The sequence below is a fragment of the Sordaria macrospora genome, chromosome 6, assembly GCF_033870435.1.
Source record: "Sordaria macrospora chromosome 6, complete sequence".
In the NCBI taxonomy this organism is placed as follows: domain Eukaryota; kingdom Fungi; phylum Ascomycota; class Sordariomycetes; order Sordariales; family Sordariaceae; genus Sordaria; species Sordaria macrospora.
Genome location: NC_089376.1, coordinates 2,155,096 through 2,173,428, shown reverse-complemented (window position 1 = coordinate 2,173,428; position 18,333 = coordinate 2,155,096). Strand labels below are relative to the sequence as shown.

The 18,333-nt window shown below is 52.5% G+C and overlaps 6 protein-coding genes across 6 annotated transcripts; 3 read left to right on the top strand and 3 right to left on the bottom strand.

Annotated features, from left to right (window-relative positions):
• Window positions 1–178: 178 nt before the first annotated feature.
• On the bottom strand, window positions 179–1,162 carry SMAC4_07409 (uncharacterized protein; the record flags this gene model as incomplete). The annotated part of the gene is made up of 1 exon (XM_003345072.1): window positions 179–1,162. One exon carries the CDS (start codon window positions 1,160–1,162, stop codon window positions 179–181), a length of 984 nt encoding a protein of 327 aa, XP_003345120.1.
• A 695-nt stretch (window positions 1,163–1,857) lies between these two features.
• On the top strand, window positions 1,858–3,463 carry SMAC4_07410 (uncharacterized protein). The gene has a single exon (XM_003345073.2). The coding sequence runs from the start codon at window positions 1,932–1,934 to the stop codon at window positions 3,396–3,398; it is 1,467 nt and encodes a 488-aa protein (XP_003345121.1). The 5' UTR covers window positions 1,858–1,931; the 3' UTR covers window positions 3,399–3,463.
• Window positions 3,464–3,592: 129 nt separating this feature from the next.
• SMAC4_07411 (uncharacterized protein) lies at window positions 3,593–6,492 on the bottom strand. Its single transcript, XM_066090622.1, has 2 exons — window positions 4,355–6,492; window positions 3,593–4,293 (listed from the first exon to the last, which is right to left on the bottom strand). The coding sequence occupies exons 1-2, from the start codon at window positions 5,874–5,876 to the stop codon at window positions 4,025–4,027; spliced, it is 1,791 nt and encodes a 596-aa protein (XP_065947489.1). The 5' UTR covers window positions 5,877–6,492; the 3' UTR covers window positions 3,593–4,024.
• Window positions 6,493–9,978: 3,486 nt separating this feature from the next.
• Window positions 9,979–12,011, top strand: SMAC4_07412 (uncharacterized protein). Its single transcript, XM_003345075.2, has one exon. It carries the CDS (start codon window positions 10,427–10,429, stop codon window positions 11,726–11,728), a length of 1,302 nt encoding a protein of 433 aa, XP_003345123.1. The 5' UTR covers window positions 9,979–10,426; the 3' UTR covers window positions 11,729–12,011.
• A 602-nt stretch (window positions 12,012–12,613) lies between these two features.
• On the bottom strand, window positions 12,614–15,697 carry SMAC4_07413 (uncharacterized protein). The gene is made up of 4 exons (XM_066090623.1): window positions 14,973–15,697; window positions 13,817–14,876; window positions 13,578–13,757; window positions 12,614–13,517 (listed from the first exon to the last, which is right to left on the bottom strand). The coding sequence occupies exons 1-4, from the start codon at window positions 15,038–15,040 to the stop codon at window positions 13,359–13,361; spliced, it is 1,467 nt and encodes a 488-aa protein (XP_065947488.1). The 5' UTR covers window positions 15,041–15,697; the 3' UTR covers window positions 12,614–13,358.
• Window positions 15,698–16,617: 920 nt separating this feature from the next.
• SMAC4_07414 (uncharacterized protein) lies at window positions 16,618–18,333 on the top strand. Its single transcript, XM_003345077.2, has 2 exons — window positions 16,618–17,567; window positions 17,633–18,333. Exons 1-2 carry the CDS (start codon window positions 17,115–17,117, stop codon window positions 18,083–18,085), a joined length of 906 nt encoding a protein of 301 aa, XP_003345125.2. The 5' UTR covers window positions 16,618–17,114; the 3' UTR covers window positions 18,086–18,333.

The window sequence follows — 18,333 nt, the reverse complement described above, 5'->3', positions numbered from 1 at the left end:
AATGGTCAATCAGCCCCAGAATTTTGACGCTGTAGGGGTCCCCGATAAATCCCCCCACGTCAAGCATTATTTGTAGAATGCATGTCTTCATCTGGATGAACACTTTCCACATCTCGACATCTCAACGCTATTTCAACACAGAAACATCTTTGCAAACTTGCAGGTCCTCCTATTGGTCTCAAAACTTGGGTACCTTCACTTCCAAGAGCTTCTCTGCGTTCCCGTACGCAATGGCATTAAGTTCCTCCTCACTGACCAACCCACTCCTTTCCAAATCCTCAATCCACGCGAGTCCGATCTCGTTTTTCTGAAAGGGATAGTCGACACTATACAGGATATGATCGATCTTCGTGTTGGCCAAGATGCATCTTAATGGGTTGAGACTCCAGACGCCGCTCGTGGTGATCCAGATGTTCTCGTCATAGACCGTCTTGAAGTCTCGTTGGAAGTCCCCCCATCTGCGACTCAAGACCTGGATTCGCTCCAACATGAAAGGTATCGTCTCTCCCATATGGCCGATGACAATCTTGAGTTTTGGGTGTCTGTCGAACAAGCCCGAGGCAAACAGGCGAAGAACATGCAGAGCCGTCATGGTGTGCCATCCCAGCCCGCTCGAAGCCATACTCATGGCCGCCCCTTGGGTAAAGTTGCCTTGATAGTGCGGAATCATGTCTTCGCTGGCCCAGGTTGGATGAAGATATATGGGCACGTCGAGCTCCTCGGCAGCTGACCAGAATGGTTCGTATTCAGGTCCGTCAAAGAACTTGCCGTTATGGTGGTTGTCAACTAGGGCGCCGACGAAACCCAGCTCGTTGATGGCACGACGAAGCTCAGCGGCTGCCTGATCTGGATGGCCCATGGGTGCTACGGCGAACCCGGCGAAGCGGCCTTTGCTTTGATCTTTGGCATTGATAACACCGGCAAGTTGGTCGTTCGCTGCATGACAGGCGACGGGGTTGTCAGAAAGACCTGGTACGTGGCTGATGACCTGAAGTGCAACACCGCCAGCATCCATGTCACGGAGGCGTAGAGCTCCTAGATCGACGGCCTTATCATAAACGCCATCCACATGCTTGAGCTGTTCAGAGTACTTGGACTTCAGGTTTTCGGGGACTGCCGAGGAGAAGAAGTGCTCTTCGAGGGTGATAAGAGGAGGCGTCATTGTTAGTTGATGCTGTTGTGTTTTGTATATTTGCTAATGTAGAATAGTATTTGGTTGTGCGCGGATGAGAGCTTGATATGTAGGTATTATTTCACATCAAAGCCAAGACTATCGTGACCGCTGTCCTTTAAGTAGGCCGAGGACTGGAATGGTATCGCTCGGGTGAGGTGCTGCTGCTCGTCGGTGTGGGAGGTTGTCGTCATAGCTCACGAGGCGTCCACGTCGGTACAGGCAGTGTAGATCTCGGAAGCATGGGAAAGAGCGAAACGCGAAGGCCATTCTCTTTTAAGCTGTACATAAGTACCCTCCTTTGAGGGCTGTTCCAGAATCAGGATTTGGTGCATGTTTTGGAACCATTATCATACCTTGGATCGTTGTGTGATATGTGCATCTTGTTACAGCGGACGAACACACAATGCCGGCAGTGTTACCCTGCTGGCGTGGGGGCATTTAGCTGTTCATGTGATAACTTACACAACGAAGATGTAATTTACCGTATTGAGTTTTAGAGTCAACGCCTGCCAAGAAATATTCTCAAACCCAAAACGAGAACCTCACTGGCTACAGAGACCCCTGAGATCTGGCATCAACACCAAGCCGGCTTCCACAACGCCCGCTCACGCACATCTTCATCGTTGCAACATCCACTCCCAGTTGGTCAGCCCATTACCGAAAATAGAGCACCGAAAAAGGAAAACCCTCTCATGGCCCCTCAACAACGCATGAAATGAACCCCTGAACACGACAGCAACCCAACCAAAACACCAAAATGGCAGCATCACCAGCAGACTCCACGGCCGTCAAATCCTCTCTTTTCAACGCCTTATTCTCCCGCCCACTTCCCCTTTACCTCTCCGCCTTCCTCCTCCGTGCCATCCTCCTCCTCTACAGTCTTTGGCAAGACGCAAACTCGCCAGTCAAATACACTGACATCGACTACCTCGTCTTCACCGACGCGGCCCGCTTCGTGTCCCGCGGCGAGTCTCCCTACGCCCGCGAGACGTACCGGTACACGCCCATCCTGGCCTGGCTTTTGCTTCCCACCACATGGACAGCAGGCGCGCAATGGGGTCCCTTGGCGGCCAAGGTGATCAACACGGCATGGTTCAGCTCTGGAAAGGTTCTGTTTGCGGCGGCGGATTTGGTGGCGGGGTGGTTGATTGAGCGGGTGTTGGTTATGGGGACTGATTTTCCTGCTCAAGAGGAGAAGAAGAAGGAAACGGAAGGCGAAGAGAAAGGAGGCAAGACGGGAGGAGGAAAGAGCAACGACGGAACCGCAATGGCCCCATCCCGCGCCCGTGCCTTCGCAGCCATCTGGCTTCTCAACCCTATGGTAGCCACCATCAGCACGCGCGGCTCCTCCGAGGGTCTTCTGGGTGTTCTCGTCATGGCGCTTCTCTGGGCCGTCCTCTCGCGCCGCATCACCCTCGCCGGCTTGCTTCTGGGGCTCAGCGTGCACTTCAAGATCTACCCGTTTATCTACGCGCCGGCGATCGTGTGGTGGATGGATGCTGAACGGCTTGCCGACGACAGAATTAGGTCGCCCTCGTCGTCCTCGTCGTCGTCCACCTCCACCTCCTCACTCTTCAGAAAGATGAAAAACTTCCTCACCCTCCCCCGCCTCAACCTGGCCATAACCTCCCTTGCCACTTTTTTGTCTCTCAACTTCCTCATGTACGCCCTCTACGGCCAGCCCTTTCTCCAGGAGACTTACCTGCATCACGTCACGCGGATTGATCACCGGCACAACTTTAGTCCTTACAACACTCAACTATACCTTTCCTCTGCCTCCACACCTCTTCCGACATCATCTCCTTCAGCAACAGCACCATTGGGGCAGCTAAAAATCGAATCCCTAGCCTTCCTCCCCCAACTCCTCTTGTCTACCATCCTCATCCCCCTCGCCCTGGCCAAAAAGGACCTCCCCACCTCATTGCTCGCGCAAACTTTTGCCTTTGTCACCTTCAACAAGGTCTGCACGAGCCAGTACTTTCTCTGGTACATGGTGTTTTTGCCGCTGTACCTGCCGCGGTCTTCGTTTCTGAGGAGTAAGAGGATGGGGTTGAGCGCGCTGGGGCTGTGGGTGCTGGGCCAGGGGCTGTGGTTGCAGCAGGGGTTTGAACTGGAGTTCTTGGGACGGAGCACGTTCTTGCCGGGTCTGTGGGCGGCGAGCTTGGGTTTTTTTTTGGTGAACTGTTGGATTTTGGGGGTGATTGTTGGTGATGGAGGGAGGTGATGGGATGGATGTTGTGTGTTGGAGCATTGTACATACGAGTCTGTGTTGAAAATTGGTCATGTAGAGAAGACTGTTTATACGGAAGACGGCAGAGTTTCACTAGAATGCACCTTTGTTCGACTTTATTATTTCAACCATATGAGGTATTCTTCCTCTTCATGAAGCCCGTGGCGAGCATATTGTGTTGAAACTACACCTGGCTCTTTGGAACATTTTAAGTGACGTAAATAACACCTCTTTAGACAATAGATAGCTCGGTAACAATGACATGCCATCTCCGCGCGGGTATAGCCACTTCAGGGTAGCCTGTTCCCCAAGTTCGCCATCTAATGATAGATCTGTTGTTATGCTAAGGCACATGTTAAGGATATCGGATCCCCATATTTTGACGCCGGTGCCGTCCGACAATGATCCCTCATGTTCTAACCCGACCAAGATTCGCCTTCGCGCCTGCCTATGTGGCATGCCTTGATATCAACAGGAGGCCCCAAACTTTGGAACCGAAACGCCATGCTTTTCGAAACAAAAACCAAGCCAATAAAAAAAATCAAAATTTCCCATGTAACAGATACTTTGGTCCTTTATGCTGACGAGATGGAGTGTGCGATGAGCCGCAACAATGACTCTCAGCCCGATTGCGAAATGGAAATTCCACCGCTCAGCATGCGATAGTTAGACAGCTTTAGCGACAGAGCCCTGGCCCTTGGGAAGTCAGGATTTATGACTATCCTGCCATCCTTGCTGTAGCCGACCTCACCAAAAGACTCGGCCAATTCCTCGAAGCGAACCGAGGGCCGGACGCGGTTGAGTTCGCTAACAATAACCTCGCTCCAGACACCGGAAGCCCAGCCGTTGCGCAACTGGAAGTAGGGATTTAACGGAGGAACAGGGGAATCTGGAATCCAGTGTTAGCGACGAATCACTAGAAAAAGAAGGGTACCTAATGGGTGACATACCGAGGTCAACATAACGAATGCGCAGGTACTTGACCGAGCTCAGCTTCTCCAAGGAGCGAATACCTGCGAGTACCAGAGCCTCAAATGCCTTGATGAAAAACATGTCTGTTATCCCCGACCCAGATTCATTCCAGTGTGTTACGTTTCGGCAGCAGTTCTTGACCGTAATATCGATCGATCTGAGACGAGGATTTCGGACGTCCTTCAGCCGGTTTGCCAGGTCGATGAAGAACTGCTTGCAAACCCTTCCCGTATAAGATATGTGTTCCATCGAAGGTAATGCCGCAGCTTGTGCCAGCGTCGAGCAGAAATGCACCTTGGTCCTGACTTTGTTGAAATAATGGGGAAAGGACAGTTCTCGCCGATAATCGCCTTCAATGCAGAGATTAAGCGTGGACAAGCTCATGGGCTGCCCAAGAACTTCGGCCATAGTGAGATAACTCTTGGACTTGGGCTTACTATAGGAACCGTGCCATTCCTGCAAGTTGGGGAGAGCCGACATGATGGCTTCCCAGTCTTCCAGACTCCTGATCAGGTTCCACTGTCCCTTGCAGATAAGCGTCCGAACGGTTTTGACCTTGGGCATTGCCCTAAGCTGCCCGCGTTCTTCCCGAATCCAATGACGCACTTTCGGCGCTTTCTTTCTTTCACCACCTTCCAGGGTCAGGACGGAAACCTCGGGGAAAGTCTCGGCGACAAAGTAAAAGGCCTCTTCTAGGGAACAGTTGTTGCCCGGTAGTATGTAGGTGGCATTGGTCAAGCCATCGGCAGTGACGGTAGGCAAAACATTGGTGTTGGAGACTGCCAAGGGTCCATACTTTGGCTGGAAGACAGGAAACCAGACCTCGATGTGCTTGACGTAGCAGCGCAGATGCGGGTTTTGGCAGAACCACGAAAACGAGCTGCGCAACGACTCTATCGTGGCTTTGAGCTTGATGTGCCGATATAATCGCTCCTGAATCAAGACCCTCCATACACTGCTGACCAACGATAACTCTGACAGTTCTCTTCGCCTCGAGTGCCTCAGTGCGGTGCCCCATCGTACGATGGAGCTCTTTGAGGCTGGTGATACGCGAAAGCCGAACAAGTGGTCGAGGATGCATTCGTGGATCTCGGCGGGGAGATGGTTGAGGTTTACACCAACTCTCTGGCTCGGTCCAGGCAGGGCGTCTGCAGGCGGTTGACAATGGCCGGGCTCGTCTAGATCCATCAAGTCCTCGGCTGGACAAGTGGCCCTCCGCATCGTGGCATTTCGAGGATCCGGGTGCGGAAACGGGGTGCTGCTTGGACGGGTGGGTGGGACAAAGTCTTGCAGGCCGACTTGATCGAGTGGTGGGCTTGACGAACCCGGCGATACCGGGTTTGAGGCTGTGGTCATAATATTGGCCAGCTCGACCGTTGCCTTGCCCTCTTCTTCTTCCTGTAACGATTGGTCCCTCTCGGTTCTCGGTAGGCGGGTGTCCAGAGACAAGGGCTCGGAATGTACTTGATCGAGAAGCATTGGGTCGCAGGGTGGTGTCATTTTGAAATCTCCGGCGTAGATGGTGGATGCCGTACTAATGATCTGGTGGCTTCAAGATCATGACATGCGAGTAAACGCAAGATAGGTCCTCTGTCTCGCTATGGCCGGAGACGGGGCGTGTAGTGATAGCTGTGCTCTTCACAATGTAGGAGAGGCTATCAGAAGAAAGACCCAGCAAGGTATCTAGGAGGATATCTAGAATGGTTTCTGGGATTGTACGTATGATAGGTCGCTGCGGGATACGAGCGGGGACGGGAGGGAAGAACGAGGTGAAGGACGAACACGACGACAAGTAACGAAGAAAGAAAAAGGACGAGGGAGCAGCCTGATGAAAAGACGGGACTGTAAATCGCAAAGCCTAGAGGGCTGGCCTGGACTCTGGTAGAACCTATCGAGCAACGAGAGGGCTGCTTGGGTCGCGTGCGCCGTCGGAGGTGGGATAATTCGCAATTGTTGTCGCCGTCGTACGTCCGCACTGATTGTGCGCTTTGAGCCTGCTTATGCGTGCGTGTACTTTGTAGTCTGCGTGCGCTATGGGTCGATCGAACGGTGCAATGCGCTGCGGAGGTGTAGACCTAGGTCCTGTCGTCCAGACTTGGATATGGAGGAGTCGCGTGTCAAGAAAGCAAAGCGGACTGAATGACAGGCAGGACACTCTTTTCGACACTGCAGCAGGACGACGGGGAGAAAAGTCACAGGTTGACGCCGGCACCGCGACAACAGAAAGAAGGCCAACAAGGGACTTTTGGGAGTTGGGATTTGTTGACCGGGATTCAAACGGCCAGACCGTTCTGAGAGCTGAGATTGGCGGGTTCTGATGATGGGGTTGGGGGGATGCGTCGCTGCCGTGTGGTGTCTTGCTGCAGTGTCTGGCTGGCAGGCTGCAAGTGTCTGGACGTCTAATTGCGGAAATGGATTAGTGCATGCTGCCCGAGACAGATTGACAGGACCCAACCTCAATGGATTTGAGAACCGCTCTCCTGAAACCCGTGACTACTTTGAACAACGTAAAGAGTATATAAGACTTGGAAAGGTAAGGGAAGTTTTGGTCGCGACACTAAATTTTGAAATTGGGTCGGGTGGCTGGTTGACTGTGTCCTTGGTTATCGAGGGTTCAAAAAGTGGTGTGCATGGCGATCATGGCGGAGGCTCGGATGGAGGTTTGGGAGGGAAATGACCATGATGGATGCCGACAACAGCACATAAAGCTGCTAACATAATGCCCCTCCAGGTGTTAAGACACTGCAGACGGAATGGACGTGTTACTAACTCGGACCCACATAAAGCGATGGTGTGGATAATAAGCGAGACCCTACCCGCCAAGTGGAGAACGAACCATCGGGAACCAAAAAGTTTAAATGACGATCTTGAATGAAAACTGCATCTTTTCCACCACAACTGCGCTCCCGTCTGTTACCATGGCAGTATTGCCCAGCATTGCCATGCAAGGCCTTCTGCCTTTCCATCACGCCTGTCTTGGAGTTATTTGCATACCGGGACGGAGATCATCACCGATATGATTTTCCAGACATTCTTCATAGGCATACCTTACTCGTAAACACGGCTCTAGACCTCCAGGCCAGCACACATACGACGAACAAACCCGCAAAGACAACAAACAGACGTGCACACACAACAGAAACTTGACTTGCCTCAATCATTATGCACAGCGTTTTGCACAGGCTCTGCCGTCACAATCTTGTTATTCTGGCTAAACCAACATGATGATACATAGACGCAATCAAGTTAGAAGCTGTCGTGCTGCATCAAAGCCTGCAAGAAGTCGGCACGACTAGAGGATCATGACGATAACTCCATCTGGGCATTTGATGCCATGCATGGCCAAGATACCTCATCTTGAGCAACACGCACAAACCTTGAGAGGGGAGAAAGAAGAGGAGAGGTGCTACCTAGGAGGGGTGATGGACAATGGCGTTTGTGGTATCACCAATCTCCCAGTCTCACAGTATGACCACTACGACAAGAAACCAAGATCACGCCCGGTCTAGACTTTGCAAATACATTGTCGAGCTTGTGTACATGTCAATCACCCAGGGCAACTACCTAGACACAAGAATGTCTCACACCCGTCATTGCAAACCCTCCGAAGCAATCGTCGCCTAACCGGGACGGGGCCCATTAGTTGTATGTAGTTAGCTCCGGGTTCCGGAGCCCGGACACGGCACGGGACTCTCACCCAGACCCCACTGATTAAGGTGGGGCCTCACTAACACAGAAAAGATACCACGGAGCACGGAAAAGAAAGAGACTAATTTTGTCCCGTCACCTTCCGTATCAGAAGCCGAATAAGAGCAGCAGCAACAACCGTCTTGCATGGCCCGGAGCGCCCCTTCACAACTTCTCGGTTTCAGTCTTATCCGGACCCGTCCGATTAATGTCTGCAGTGTTTCTCCGATTCCTCTACGGTGCCGTCGGGACTTGTTGCCGATCCAGCAAGGACCTCCTTATAGTACCTGGGGTTAAACATCTCAACTGTCAAGGGTTTCAAGATTCAACACTACCTGCCTCTTCTCAGAACATGATCCCATTTCGGAAATGACAATGATGGCGCCGGCGTTATGGTAGCATTCACTCAGGCACGAAACATGCAAGGGAACGAGCAGCGCCGAGGACAACCCGCGTTTGGTGGAGACTGCCCTGGAGCCGGAGAGGCGCTAAGCTATTTCTTGGCGACATGTTTCAGACTGTGAACCAGCGCTTGCAATCACTGCAGCATCTGTTGAGCCTCTCCTCCCCACCTGCCTCCATCTTCACGACAGCTTCGTATATCGATATCGAATCCGCGTCATCAGGGTCATCACAGTCAGCAATTTCCCACGCTCTCCACACTGCGAGTCTCATACTCCTATGCCACGTTATCCTACTCCGTGTATCGAACATCGAACTCCTTTATCTTCTTCGGCATCATGGCATCAAACCTACTCTCCAAGTGCGAGGGCTTGAGGTGATGTGACCGCTGGACAGCTACGAAAAAGAAATCACCGGCTAGCTATCTTCCAACGAAACTTTTGCCCTCGTATCTGACCTTGTCCACTGCCGTCGATCGCCAAGGACTGTTTGACCCAAGATCTTGCCACTCAAACCGGAGCCTCATCAACACCACACGGCATGTTGGCACGTTAGTTATCATGGAATAGTCCGGAATAACAGGGGTGACTACCAACTGCTGGCCGACTATTGCACTTTAGCTGAAGCTCAATTACTCGGATACTAGCAAACAAGCTTGAGGTATAGCACAGTAGCTTTCTTGGTCTGAATCCGGTTCCATCTAGGGATGAGGTTCATCACAAACACTCGACTCAGGCATGGTTGGTCTTGCCGTTGTCCGCTTGCATTAAGCCACGGCGTTTGGCGCCAACAGTGATTTTTTTTAGATCGATCGGGACCACGGAAGCACCTAAATTCCCATCCCATTCAGGCACACACATGGCCATAAGTGTATTAGCAGATTAGTAATTACCGGCCGTCTTTGCTCATTCGCCGTCCTCAGAAAAAGCTAACAAAACATTGCCATCAACAGTGGATTCACTAGCATACCCAATGGCGAACCGAATGAGACTCTAACTCTCAGAAGGGGCAAATGAACGGAGGTAGCTTCAAGACCGCGTACCTGCCGAGAGCTCACATCAAGGCTCACATTCGCCCGCACCTAACTCGTCGCGTGGGTTTCCGAAAAGATTCTGTAACCTCCAGACAGTGATGTTTGAGGTTTAAGGGGGTGTCCTCGCCAATAGCGTAACGAAACCGACCTGGCGTTACAGCTTTCAGGGCTCCGAATGGTGGGATTCGGACGGCATACCCCAGCTTTATACCCCTTGGCAGGCAAGGATGTTTTGTTTTGCTTGGCGTCCCTGACATCGACGTTACCATCAGAACCATTCAGGAACCATCTACGAAGCCCAGAACCGCTATGATGCTGTAGCATTTCCCAGTGTCCTGTTCGTGGTAGCGGTCCCTGCATGCTCGCCAATGTTTCGGTAACGACCCCCTTTACGACGTTACCGTCACGACGTACCACCTTTCGTCATCCAGGCTACCCAAACCTCCAGGCGTTCGAGACACCATGGATCTCCAAAGGGGCCTCGCGATGGAACCACCCTCGTTCATGCGCCAGGGTTGAGCGGGATTCAAATAGGATGGCATTGTGCTGTTTCCTTCATGTCTTGTCAACCCAGCATCGACTTGTTCTTCCGTCCATCTTTCTTGTTTTCCTCTTCCCCCTTCGCTTCTTCTCCTCGCCGTGGGCACTACTGACGACCTTTCTCTGCCCTCCGGACACTCTTCCCGTATTGCTGTGCATACGCTCTCCTTCTTTTGACATCGACAAACACGATCCTTTGCCGGCCTCGGATCTTCCTTTCGTTTACCAGCAACCTTGTATCTCGATATCTGTCTATCTCTCCGACCATCAGCCTCTCTCTTACATACGACTTACTCACGACACTCCGCTATACATCCTAGGTGGTAACAGCCTAGACTTCGACACCTTCACTCATCAGTTTTAAGAAAGACACTAAAAGAACGTCACCATGGTTCGCCTTTCTGTCGCCGCTGCCTTCCTCCTCTCTGCCCTTGGCGTCACCGCTGCTCCACGAGGGGGGAGACATGATCATCAGAACACCCAGAACACTGGTGCTACTGCTGGCACCGCTGCCGGCGTCCCCGTCTCCAACTTCGATATCAGCAATGTCATCCCCGGGCGTTACATTGTCGTTTACAACAACACCTTCAACGAGGATGTCATCAGTGCGCATGAGACCAAGATCACCTCCCTGGTAGCCAAGCGCAACCTAGGCAAGCGCCACGCAAAGACCGGCAGAGTCTTGTCCACCGGTGTCAAGTCTCTCAAGCTGGGTACATGGCGTGCCATGGCTCTCGATGCCGACGATGATATGATCAACGAGATCTACTCCGCCCAAGAGGTCGAGTACATCGAGGCGGACCAGTACGTCAAGCTCAACGCCCTCACCTCTCAGAATTCGACCACCACCGGCCTGGCCCGCCTCAGCCACGCCACCGCCAGCAGGCGTGCCGCCCCCTACATCTTCGACACCACCGCTGGCGAGGGCATCACCGTCTTCGTCGTCGACACCGGCATCCGCGTTACCCATTCCGAGTTCGAAGGGCGCGCCACCTTCGCCGCCAACTTTGTCAATGACGTCGACACCGATGAGAACGGCCACGGCTCGCACGTCGCCGGCACCGTCGCTGGCGCCACCTTTGGCGTCGCCAAGAAGGCCAACCTAGTTGCCGTCAAGGTCCTCGACGCCGACGGCTCCGGCTCCAACTCGGGCGTGCTCCAGGGCATGCAGTTCGTCGCTGACACCGCCACCAGCCAAAAGCTCGGCGGCAAGGCCGTCATGAACATGTCTCTCGGCGGCGGCCGCTCGCGCGCCATCAACAGCGCCATCAACCAGATTTCCGCCGCGGGCGTCGTCCCCGTCGTTGCCGCCGGTAACGAGAACCAGGACACTGCCAACACCTCGCCCGGCTCCGCCCCCGCCGCCATCACCGTCGGCGCCATCGACCAGCGCACCGATGCCCGCGCGTCTTTCTCCAACTTTGGCGCTGGCGTCGACATCTTTGCTCCCGGTGTCAACGTCTTGAGTGTTGGCATCACCAGCGACACCGCTACCGATACCCTCAGCGGCACTTCCATGGCTAGCCCCCACGTTGCTGGCCTCGCTGCTTACCTGATGGCTCTTGAGATCATCACCGATGTCACTGCTGTTGGCAACAGGATCACGGAGTTGGCGCAGAAGACGGGCGCCAAGGTGACTAACAATGTTAGGGGCACGACGAGCCTGATTGCTAACAATGGCAATATCTAAACTCAATACTATGACATTGTTAGTAGGGTGTGAAAATTCGGAAAAGGCAAGTGTTGTTTTGTTGTCTAAGAAAAGAGTCAAAGTCAAAGTCAAAGTGTATATACTAGTCAGTCAAGCGAGAGAGAGAGCATCGTCGTCATTACTTGTATTTGCGAGGCGCCGGATTGGACTGTTTGGATGGAGCGATCAAGGGCTGGCTGGCTGTTGGATAATTCTTTTTTTTCTTCTTCCTAAATATTCAAGTCATTGCAAAAACATTCGTGGCCCAAAAGAATATCCAGATTGTGTTGTGTGACCTTTACTTTACTCAGCTTACCATCAACAGTCGAGTCGGTTGGATGTTGACTTTTGGCGGACGTAAAGAACGAACCTCATGTGTTCCTTTGCCCAAAGCTAGGTATGGATGGATGGCTGTACCACATATCTCTCACTCACCTTTGACCTCTTCCCTCCCTTTCTTCACCCACCCCAGTCCCGGTTGAAGTTCTTTATGCACTCTGCACCACCCCAGCGTATTTCCGAAATCATATGGTATGTATCAAGACGCGCCCTACCTAACCTCGGTCGACGTTGTGTCTCTGATGCAGGTCGGGGAAGAGGTGGGTGTTGTGGTGAAACAGGTACGTATGCAGGTCCCGACCCGTACGGTACCTTGCCGTCTGAACGTCTCACCCTCGCCAAAGACTAGAGAAGCGAAAATGTGACGAACCAGTCAGTCAGCCTGTGACGCGTACCGTTGTCATATAATATGGCATCTCTACCCGCCCGCCCGTCCCGACTTGCATTTTGGGATAATTACTCGACGTGGTGTCACATCACTTACCGGTACCAAATCCGTGATCAATCAGCAGGTACGTGGACGCTTTACTTCACTGCTTCACTCGGACGTTGGAGCGCACATTGCAAGGTAGGAATAGTTTCTGGATTGGTATTTTCTAAGGGAATATTCATAGGATCAAGTTTGAACAAGGAAATGTACGCAATCCGCCGGCAACAGACTCCTCGCCATAGAGAGTAAGACCATGATGACGACGTGCCCGGATACCAGGCTACTTGCAGGGTGAGGTTTGATTTCAGCACATCTTCGGCACAACCATAGCCATTGATGGTTCCCCCATGAAGAGGGAACTCGGTCTAGATTGCAATTTGACATCCGTGCTAGTTTTTTGCTTATTCAGGGTCATGTCAATGTTTGAACGAAGGGCAGTCATCGGAGAGACTGACTGTCCATTCCCAGTTCTGATGAACGGAGAAGGGGGAAGAAGGTTCAAAGGTCGTTTATTAAAACAATGTTAGTAGTTGTCGTTCCTCGGAACCCAGGCCACGAGGCACACCGATCTTTCATCAGGGGCTGGGCCGGGGAACATAAAAAGGGGCATCGCCGTACCCCTTCCCCGACCACGAACGCCCCGGTTTTCCGCGTCTCCCAAACCAGAAAATTACCTTTATATCGCCCGCGCAGGAAGGTACTCGCCTCGAAGTCATACGAAAGTCATCGCTAGTTCAATATCACATGAGATATTACATGCTGGCTTAAATCCATCGATCGTTGGTCGTCTGTGTATGGTGTCGAAAGATCCAATCAGGTGCCGGTCATTAAAGGGTATAGGTCGAATTGGTCGCTGGTGCATTACAGCTCCTGGTGCACCACCGTCGTAGGAATGCTGGTAATGCTGGATACCGTGACACTCGAGACTTCAGCGGCACCCTTGACCAAGGTGCCGACTCTTGATGTGATGTCATCGTAGGCCATGTCGAATCGAGCACCCATGAGCCACGCAGCTCCCATCTATACAGCTGTTAGCATGTGAACGAGCAAGCCGACCACGCGGAAGTTGTTGTGACGAACAGAAATACCCACCATAAGACCGCCAATAACGAACAGGACACCAAGCACGGACGCGACCAGGAAAGTGGTTTCACCAGTGTCCATGGTGTTAACCGATTCCGCGTTGGTATTTTGAACCTGGGTGAGTGCGATTTTCTTGGGGTCTTGGGTGGGGAAAATGGACTCGATGAATTGCTCGATCTGTAGAGGCATTTGTTAGCATGGACCAAAGAACGAAAGATGTGGGTGACGATTCTTACCTTTCCGCACTGGACGCTGATTGCCAGGTAGTTAGGATCTCTTGGGTCGTTCTTCTTGTGTATCCTCCTCGCGTACCTGCGGAACACCTCGCACAATACGCGCAGGTTTTGTGTCGACTCCATCATGAGCTGGCAGGCGTCGCCCTTGGTGATCTTGACATTCCTCTCAAAGATGGCTGGGTTGCGGAAAACGAGTTCTAATGTCGCAATGGCCATGGCCTGGGGAATAGCGACGAAGTTGAACACACTCTGGTCACGAATACCAGCCATGTAGAACAAACACTCCTCGGTGTGCTTGAGCGCATTGAGGACCATCTCGGAACTGCACTGGAGAGCCTTTTCCCGGTTCTCAAGCTTGAACATGTCTTCCCAATTGTTGACATACTTGCTCCAGATCGTCTTGGGCCAGAATCGTCGCTTGTCGACGAAATCCTCGTGGATGTCACGGATAATGTTGGTCTTCTGGAGGAACTGACCCATGCTCTCCGTCAGCTCCATACGCTCGAGGAGCGCTGGGTTGGCGAGATCACTCTCAACGAACAGGCGGGTGAGACCCTCGCCCACCAAGCCGGCAACGTAATGGCAGTAAAGCTCGTATTCCTCGATAGTGTTGACGCCGTTGGTGTTGTGCTCAGCGTTCAAGGCGTAGTCGGCCATACCGTTGCCCATCTTGACGGTGATCTCGCGGATGATGTCGTAGTAAGGCTTCTTGACCTTCTTCAACTCTGAGATGACATCATCAAAGTGGACCAAAAGTTCACGATCCTTCTCGTTGGGGCCGTTCTCGGTAAAGGTCCAGCCATCAATCTCCATCAAATCGGCAAACCCGCGCAGTAAGGGCTCCTTCTTGGCGAGATCGATGGTCATGTCATCCTCGATCGTATCCAGCCCACGAAGTACCAGATAAAAGAGGCAGATGGGCATCAGGAGCTCGGGGTTGAGCTCCTGGATGACGGCGGAGAATGACCGCGAGGTCAGTTCCAAATGGCGGAAGCATGCCTTTTCCGTCTCGGTCTCCTTGGAAGGGTCGCGCTTGTGGACGGGGTCATGCCATACCTTCCTGTGCAAGGGTTCGGGTTAGCATATGGACAGCACAAGCCAGTGAGAGTTGAAGGGGAAAAGTGGGATGGGAGGATGGGAGGATGAGGGCACATACCATTGAACGATGGACCTCAACTGGTTGGGGTGTAGGAGGAAATAAGCGGCCTTGGTGAAAGCGCCCATTTTGGTGATGTGTGTTTGAGTTTGGGACTCGACGTGTCTGTAGCTTTGCGCGTAGAGGCAAAGGCGGTGGAGGTAAACCTCAGGGGTTCGGCGCAATCGGGCGGCCGGATGGATTAGGACGAATTAGGCGTTGGGGTCTCGTAAGTGAGATTAAAGGTCCCAATGCGCGTGGGATGGGTAGAAAAGTGGTATGTAATACAAGAGTCTATTGTGTTGTTTTTGCAAAAAAGGTGACCAAGTCCAGGTGGGAGGGGAAAAGAAAAGGTTGCTTCTTCTTCCTGGGGCTGTCGCAACTCCACTCAAAGTTTTGAATTCTGCCGGGGAAGGGACGAGTTTGTTGAATTGGCCAGATCGGAAAGGGGGGATCTTGAGCCGGGGAGGTGAGCTGTCACTGGAGGAAGCTCGCACTTCAAGCTTGACAACCGCCGTGCTGGAATGCGTTGGTTGGGTGTCGTGGGTGACGGGCTGGTTGGTTGGGTTGGCAGGAGAGACGGAAATTGGAGGTGGGATTGGACAGATTGGAGTCTTGACAGATTGGGGAAAAGGACGGAAGGAGAGAAAATCCTCAGCGCCGCCAGCACCGAGGGGAGTGGTGTGGCCCGAGCTTGCACAGCGCCGCTTGGCACCAACTTGGCACCAACGGGCGGTCAGGGGTCAATGTGAGCTTCTCATTGGTCAATGGTGGCTCACCAAGTGACCACAGGCCTCATCGAGCTGTGCCTTGCACTAACATTCCGTCGATTTGATGCTGCTGCTGTTCACAAACGAGGGGCAACTTCTCCCGAATTCGTAGCTTTCTTTGGTTGAGCCAGTGTGAGGATCCGCGCTCAAACATCCGCCGAGTAACGTTCGGAAGGTGTTTGTAGAGCTGCCGATATCTGGCTCATGTCGAAGGGTCTTGAATTGGAAGGAACAAGTGATCTGGTGAAGGTGAAGAACAAAAAAGTTGCAGGTTGCTTTCTGGTCGATTGCAGTTTTGTGTGCGTCTGGCGTCTGCGGGGGTTTTATTCCGAGCTTCCAGATGAGTGGAGTCAGGGTCCGTTCCCGCGGCATGTTTTCTCAATCGGAATGCTGAGTGCAAGTTTGTTGTCAGGAGCACGCACGTGTCTAGAAGAAAGAGTCTCGGAAGCAGCACGGTTTCTGGAACCGTGGAATCTTATGGCCTAGGGGCCTGGGAGACTGATGAAACGAATCGACAATATCCAATTCTGCCGTTATTGACTTTCATCAAATACAGAAGACTGACGACATCTTCGAAAGCTGGATGACAAAAAGGCGAACCCTGGCAAGCACTGACACCGATACCATCGACGGAGACCCGAAGTACACGTACTGCGGTATAATTCGATAAGATAGCGAGGCTAGGTATGGATCACAACGTCGTCCGTCACATAGGCCATGTTCAAGAGGGACGTGATGCACTGGCAACATCCGGATTTGATACATCCATCTAGAGCTGAGACCCTATGAGGCGGTTATCATGGATCTGATATGGACTTTTGGGAAAAACGGCTGGCCGCCAATGCCGCTCTCGTGCCTTTCGTGGCATCGGGTGGTTCCCCTCCTGCTCTCCTTCCCTCTCCCCCGCGTTTCCCACCCGACGGGACAGATCCTGATCTACCGCCTTCAAGGGTTCAAGGGGCAAAGCCATCCAAGTGGATGATAGGAGTCTGGACATCTTGGGATGCAACCCGACCAAGTGGCATTCCCATTATGGTTACCAAGCGGGTACCTTCCACCTCTGTACCGTTTTCGGTTGACCTCCTTCTATGTGGCCAGCTCATCCAGACCGCGCTTTCGGGCCCAGCTCCGGACCTTGGGGGGACGTTTTATATCATGCCATACCCTCCCTCTTCTCATCTTAGCTTGTTCCCTCACCGTGGTTCTTCACTTCCGCAAGTTGTTTGTTCAGTTGCGCGCTGCGGTCAAGGTCGTACCGTACAAAGGGTAACATAGCCAGAGCATAAGTGCATCTCTGTTGCCCCATCCGCATTCTTATCGTCTTCGTTTCTGTTGCCTCTCACCTCTTTTCAACAAGGCTTGTTCTCGAATCCACGGCTCAACAACCCTTAGTATGGCTACCGAGATTACGAACGGCAGCAAACCCAACCGCTTTCTTATTTGGGGTGGTGATGGATGGGTTGCGGGTCACTTAAAGGCGTTGCTAGAGAGACAGGGAAAGGAGGTCTACAGAACCACCATCCGTATGGAAAACCGAGAGGCTGTCTTGGCGGAGCTCGACAGAGTGAATCCCACCCATGTGTTGAACGCAGCGGGTTGTACCGGACGGCCCAATGTGGACTGGTGTGAAGACAACAGGGAGGCCACCATGAGGTCCAACGTCGTGGGAACCCTCAACTTGACGGACTGCTGCTTTGCAAGGGGTATCCACATCACCGTATTTGCAACGGGTTGTATCTACCAGTACGACGATGCTCATTCATGGGATGGTCCTGGCTTTTTGGAGACGGACCCGGCCAACTTTGCGGGCAGCTTCTATTCGATGACCAAGGCTCATGTCGAAGAGGTAAGTTTTGAGACCTTTTTTGTTTGGCCTATAATCGTAAACATGGGGCTGACAAATTGGTCCAGATAATGAAACATTACAACAACTGCCTTATCCTACGTTTGCGAATGCCTGTATCAGACGACCTGCACTCGCGAAACTTTGTGACCAAAATCACCCAGTACGAGAGAGTGGTGGACATTCCCAACAGCAATACCATCCTGACAGACCTTTTGCCGGCGTCCATCTTGCTTGCCGAGCACGGGGAGGTGGGCATCTACAACTTCACGAACCCTGGGGCCATTTCGCATAATGAGGTCTTGACGCTCTTTCGAGATATCGTGCGGCCGACGTTTACGTGGAAAAACTTTAGCCTGGAGGAGCAAGCCAAAGTGATCAAGGCTGGGCGCAGCAACTGCAAGCTCGATACCACCAAGTTAACAGGCAAGCTCTTGAATGAGTACGGTTATGAGATACCCGAAGTGCACGAGGCGTACAGGCGGTGCTTTGAGCGGATGAAAGCGGCGGGGATTCGGTAACTCCCGTTGAGGAGGATCTTGATGACATAGTCTCGGCGTTGAATTTGGTTCGGTTGAAGGTTAAGTGTGGGATTTATCTGTCATTTCTCTTTTCTTGAGGGCGGTGCTTTGCGCCGAGTTTCATGGAACAGGTGGATATCCGAAGGACCAGATCATTTGTGGTTATTAGCGATGAAATGAAGACGACTTATCAAGGCCTTGGTTTGCTTGGCTCGCTAGGGTTTGTGATGCGCCGCCAAGAATATGAC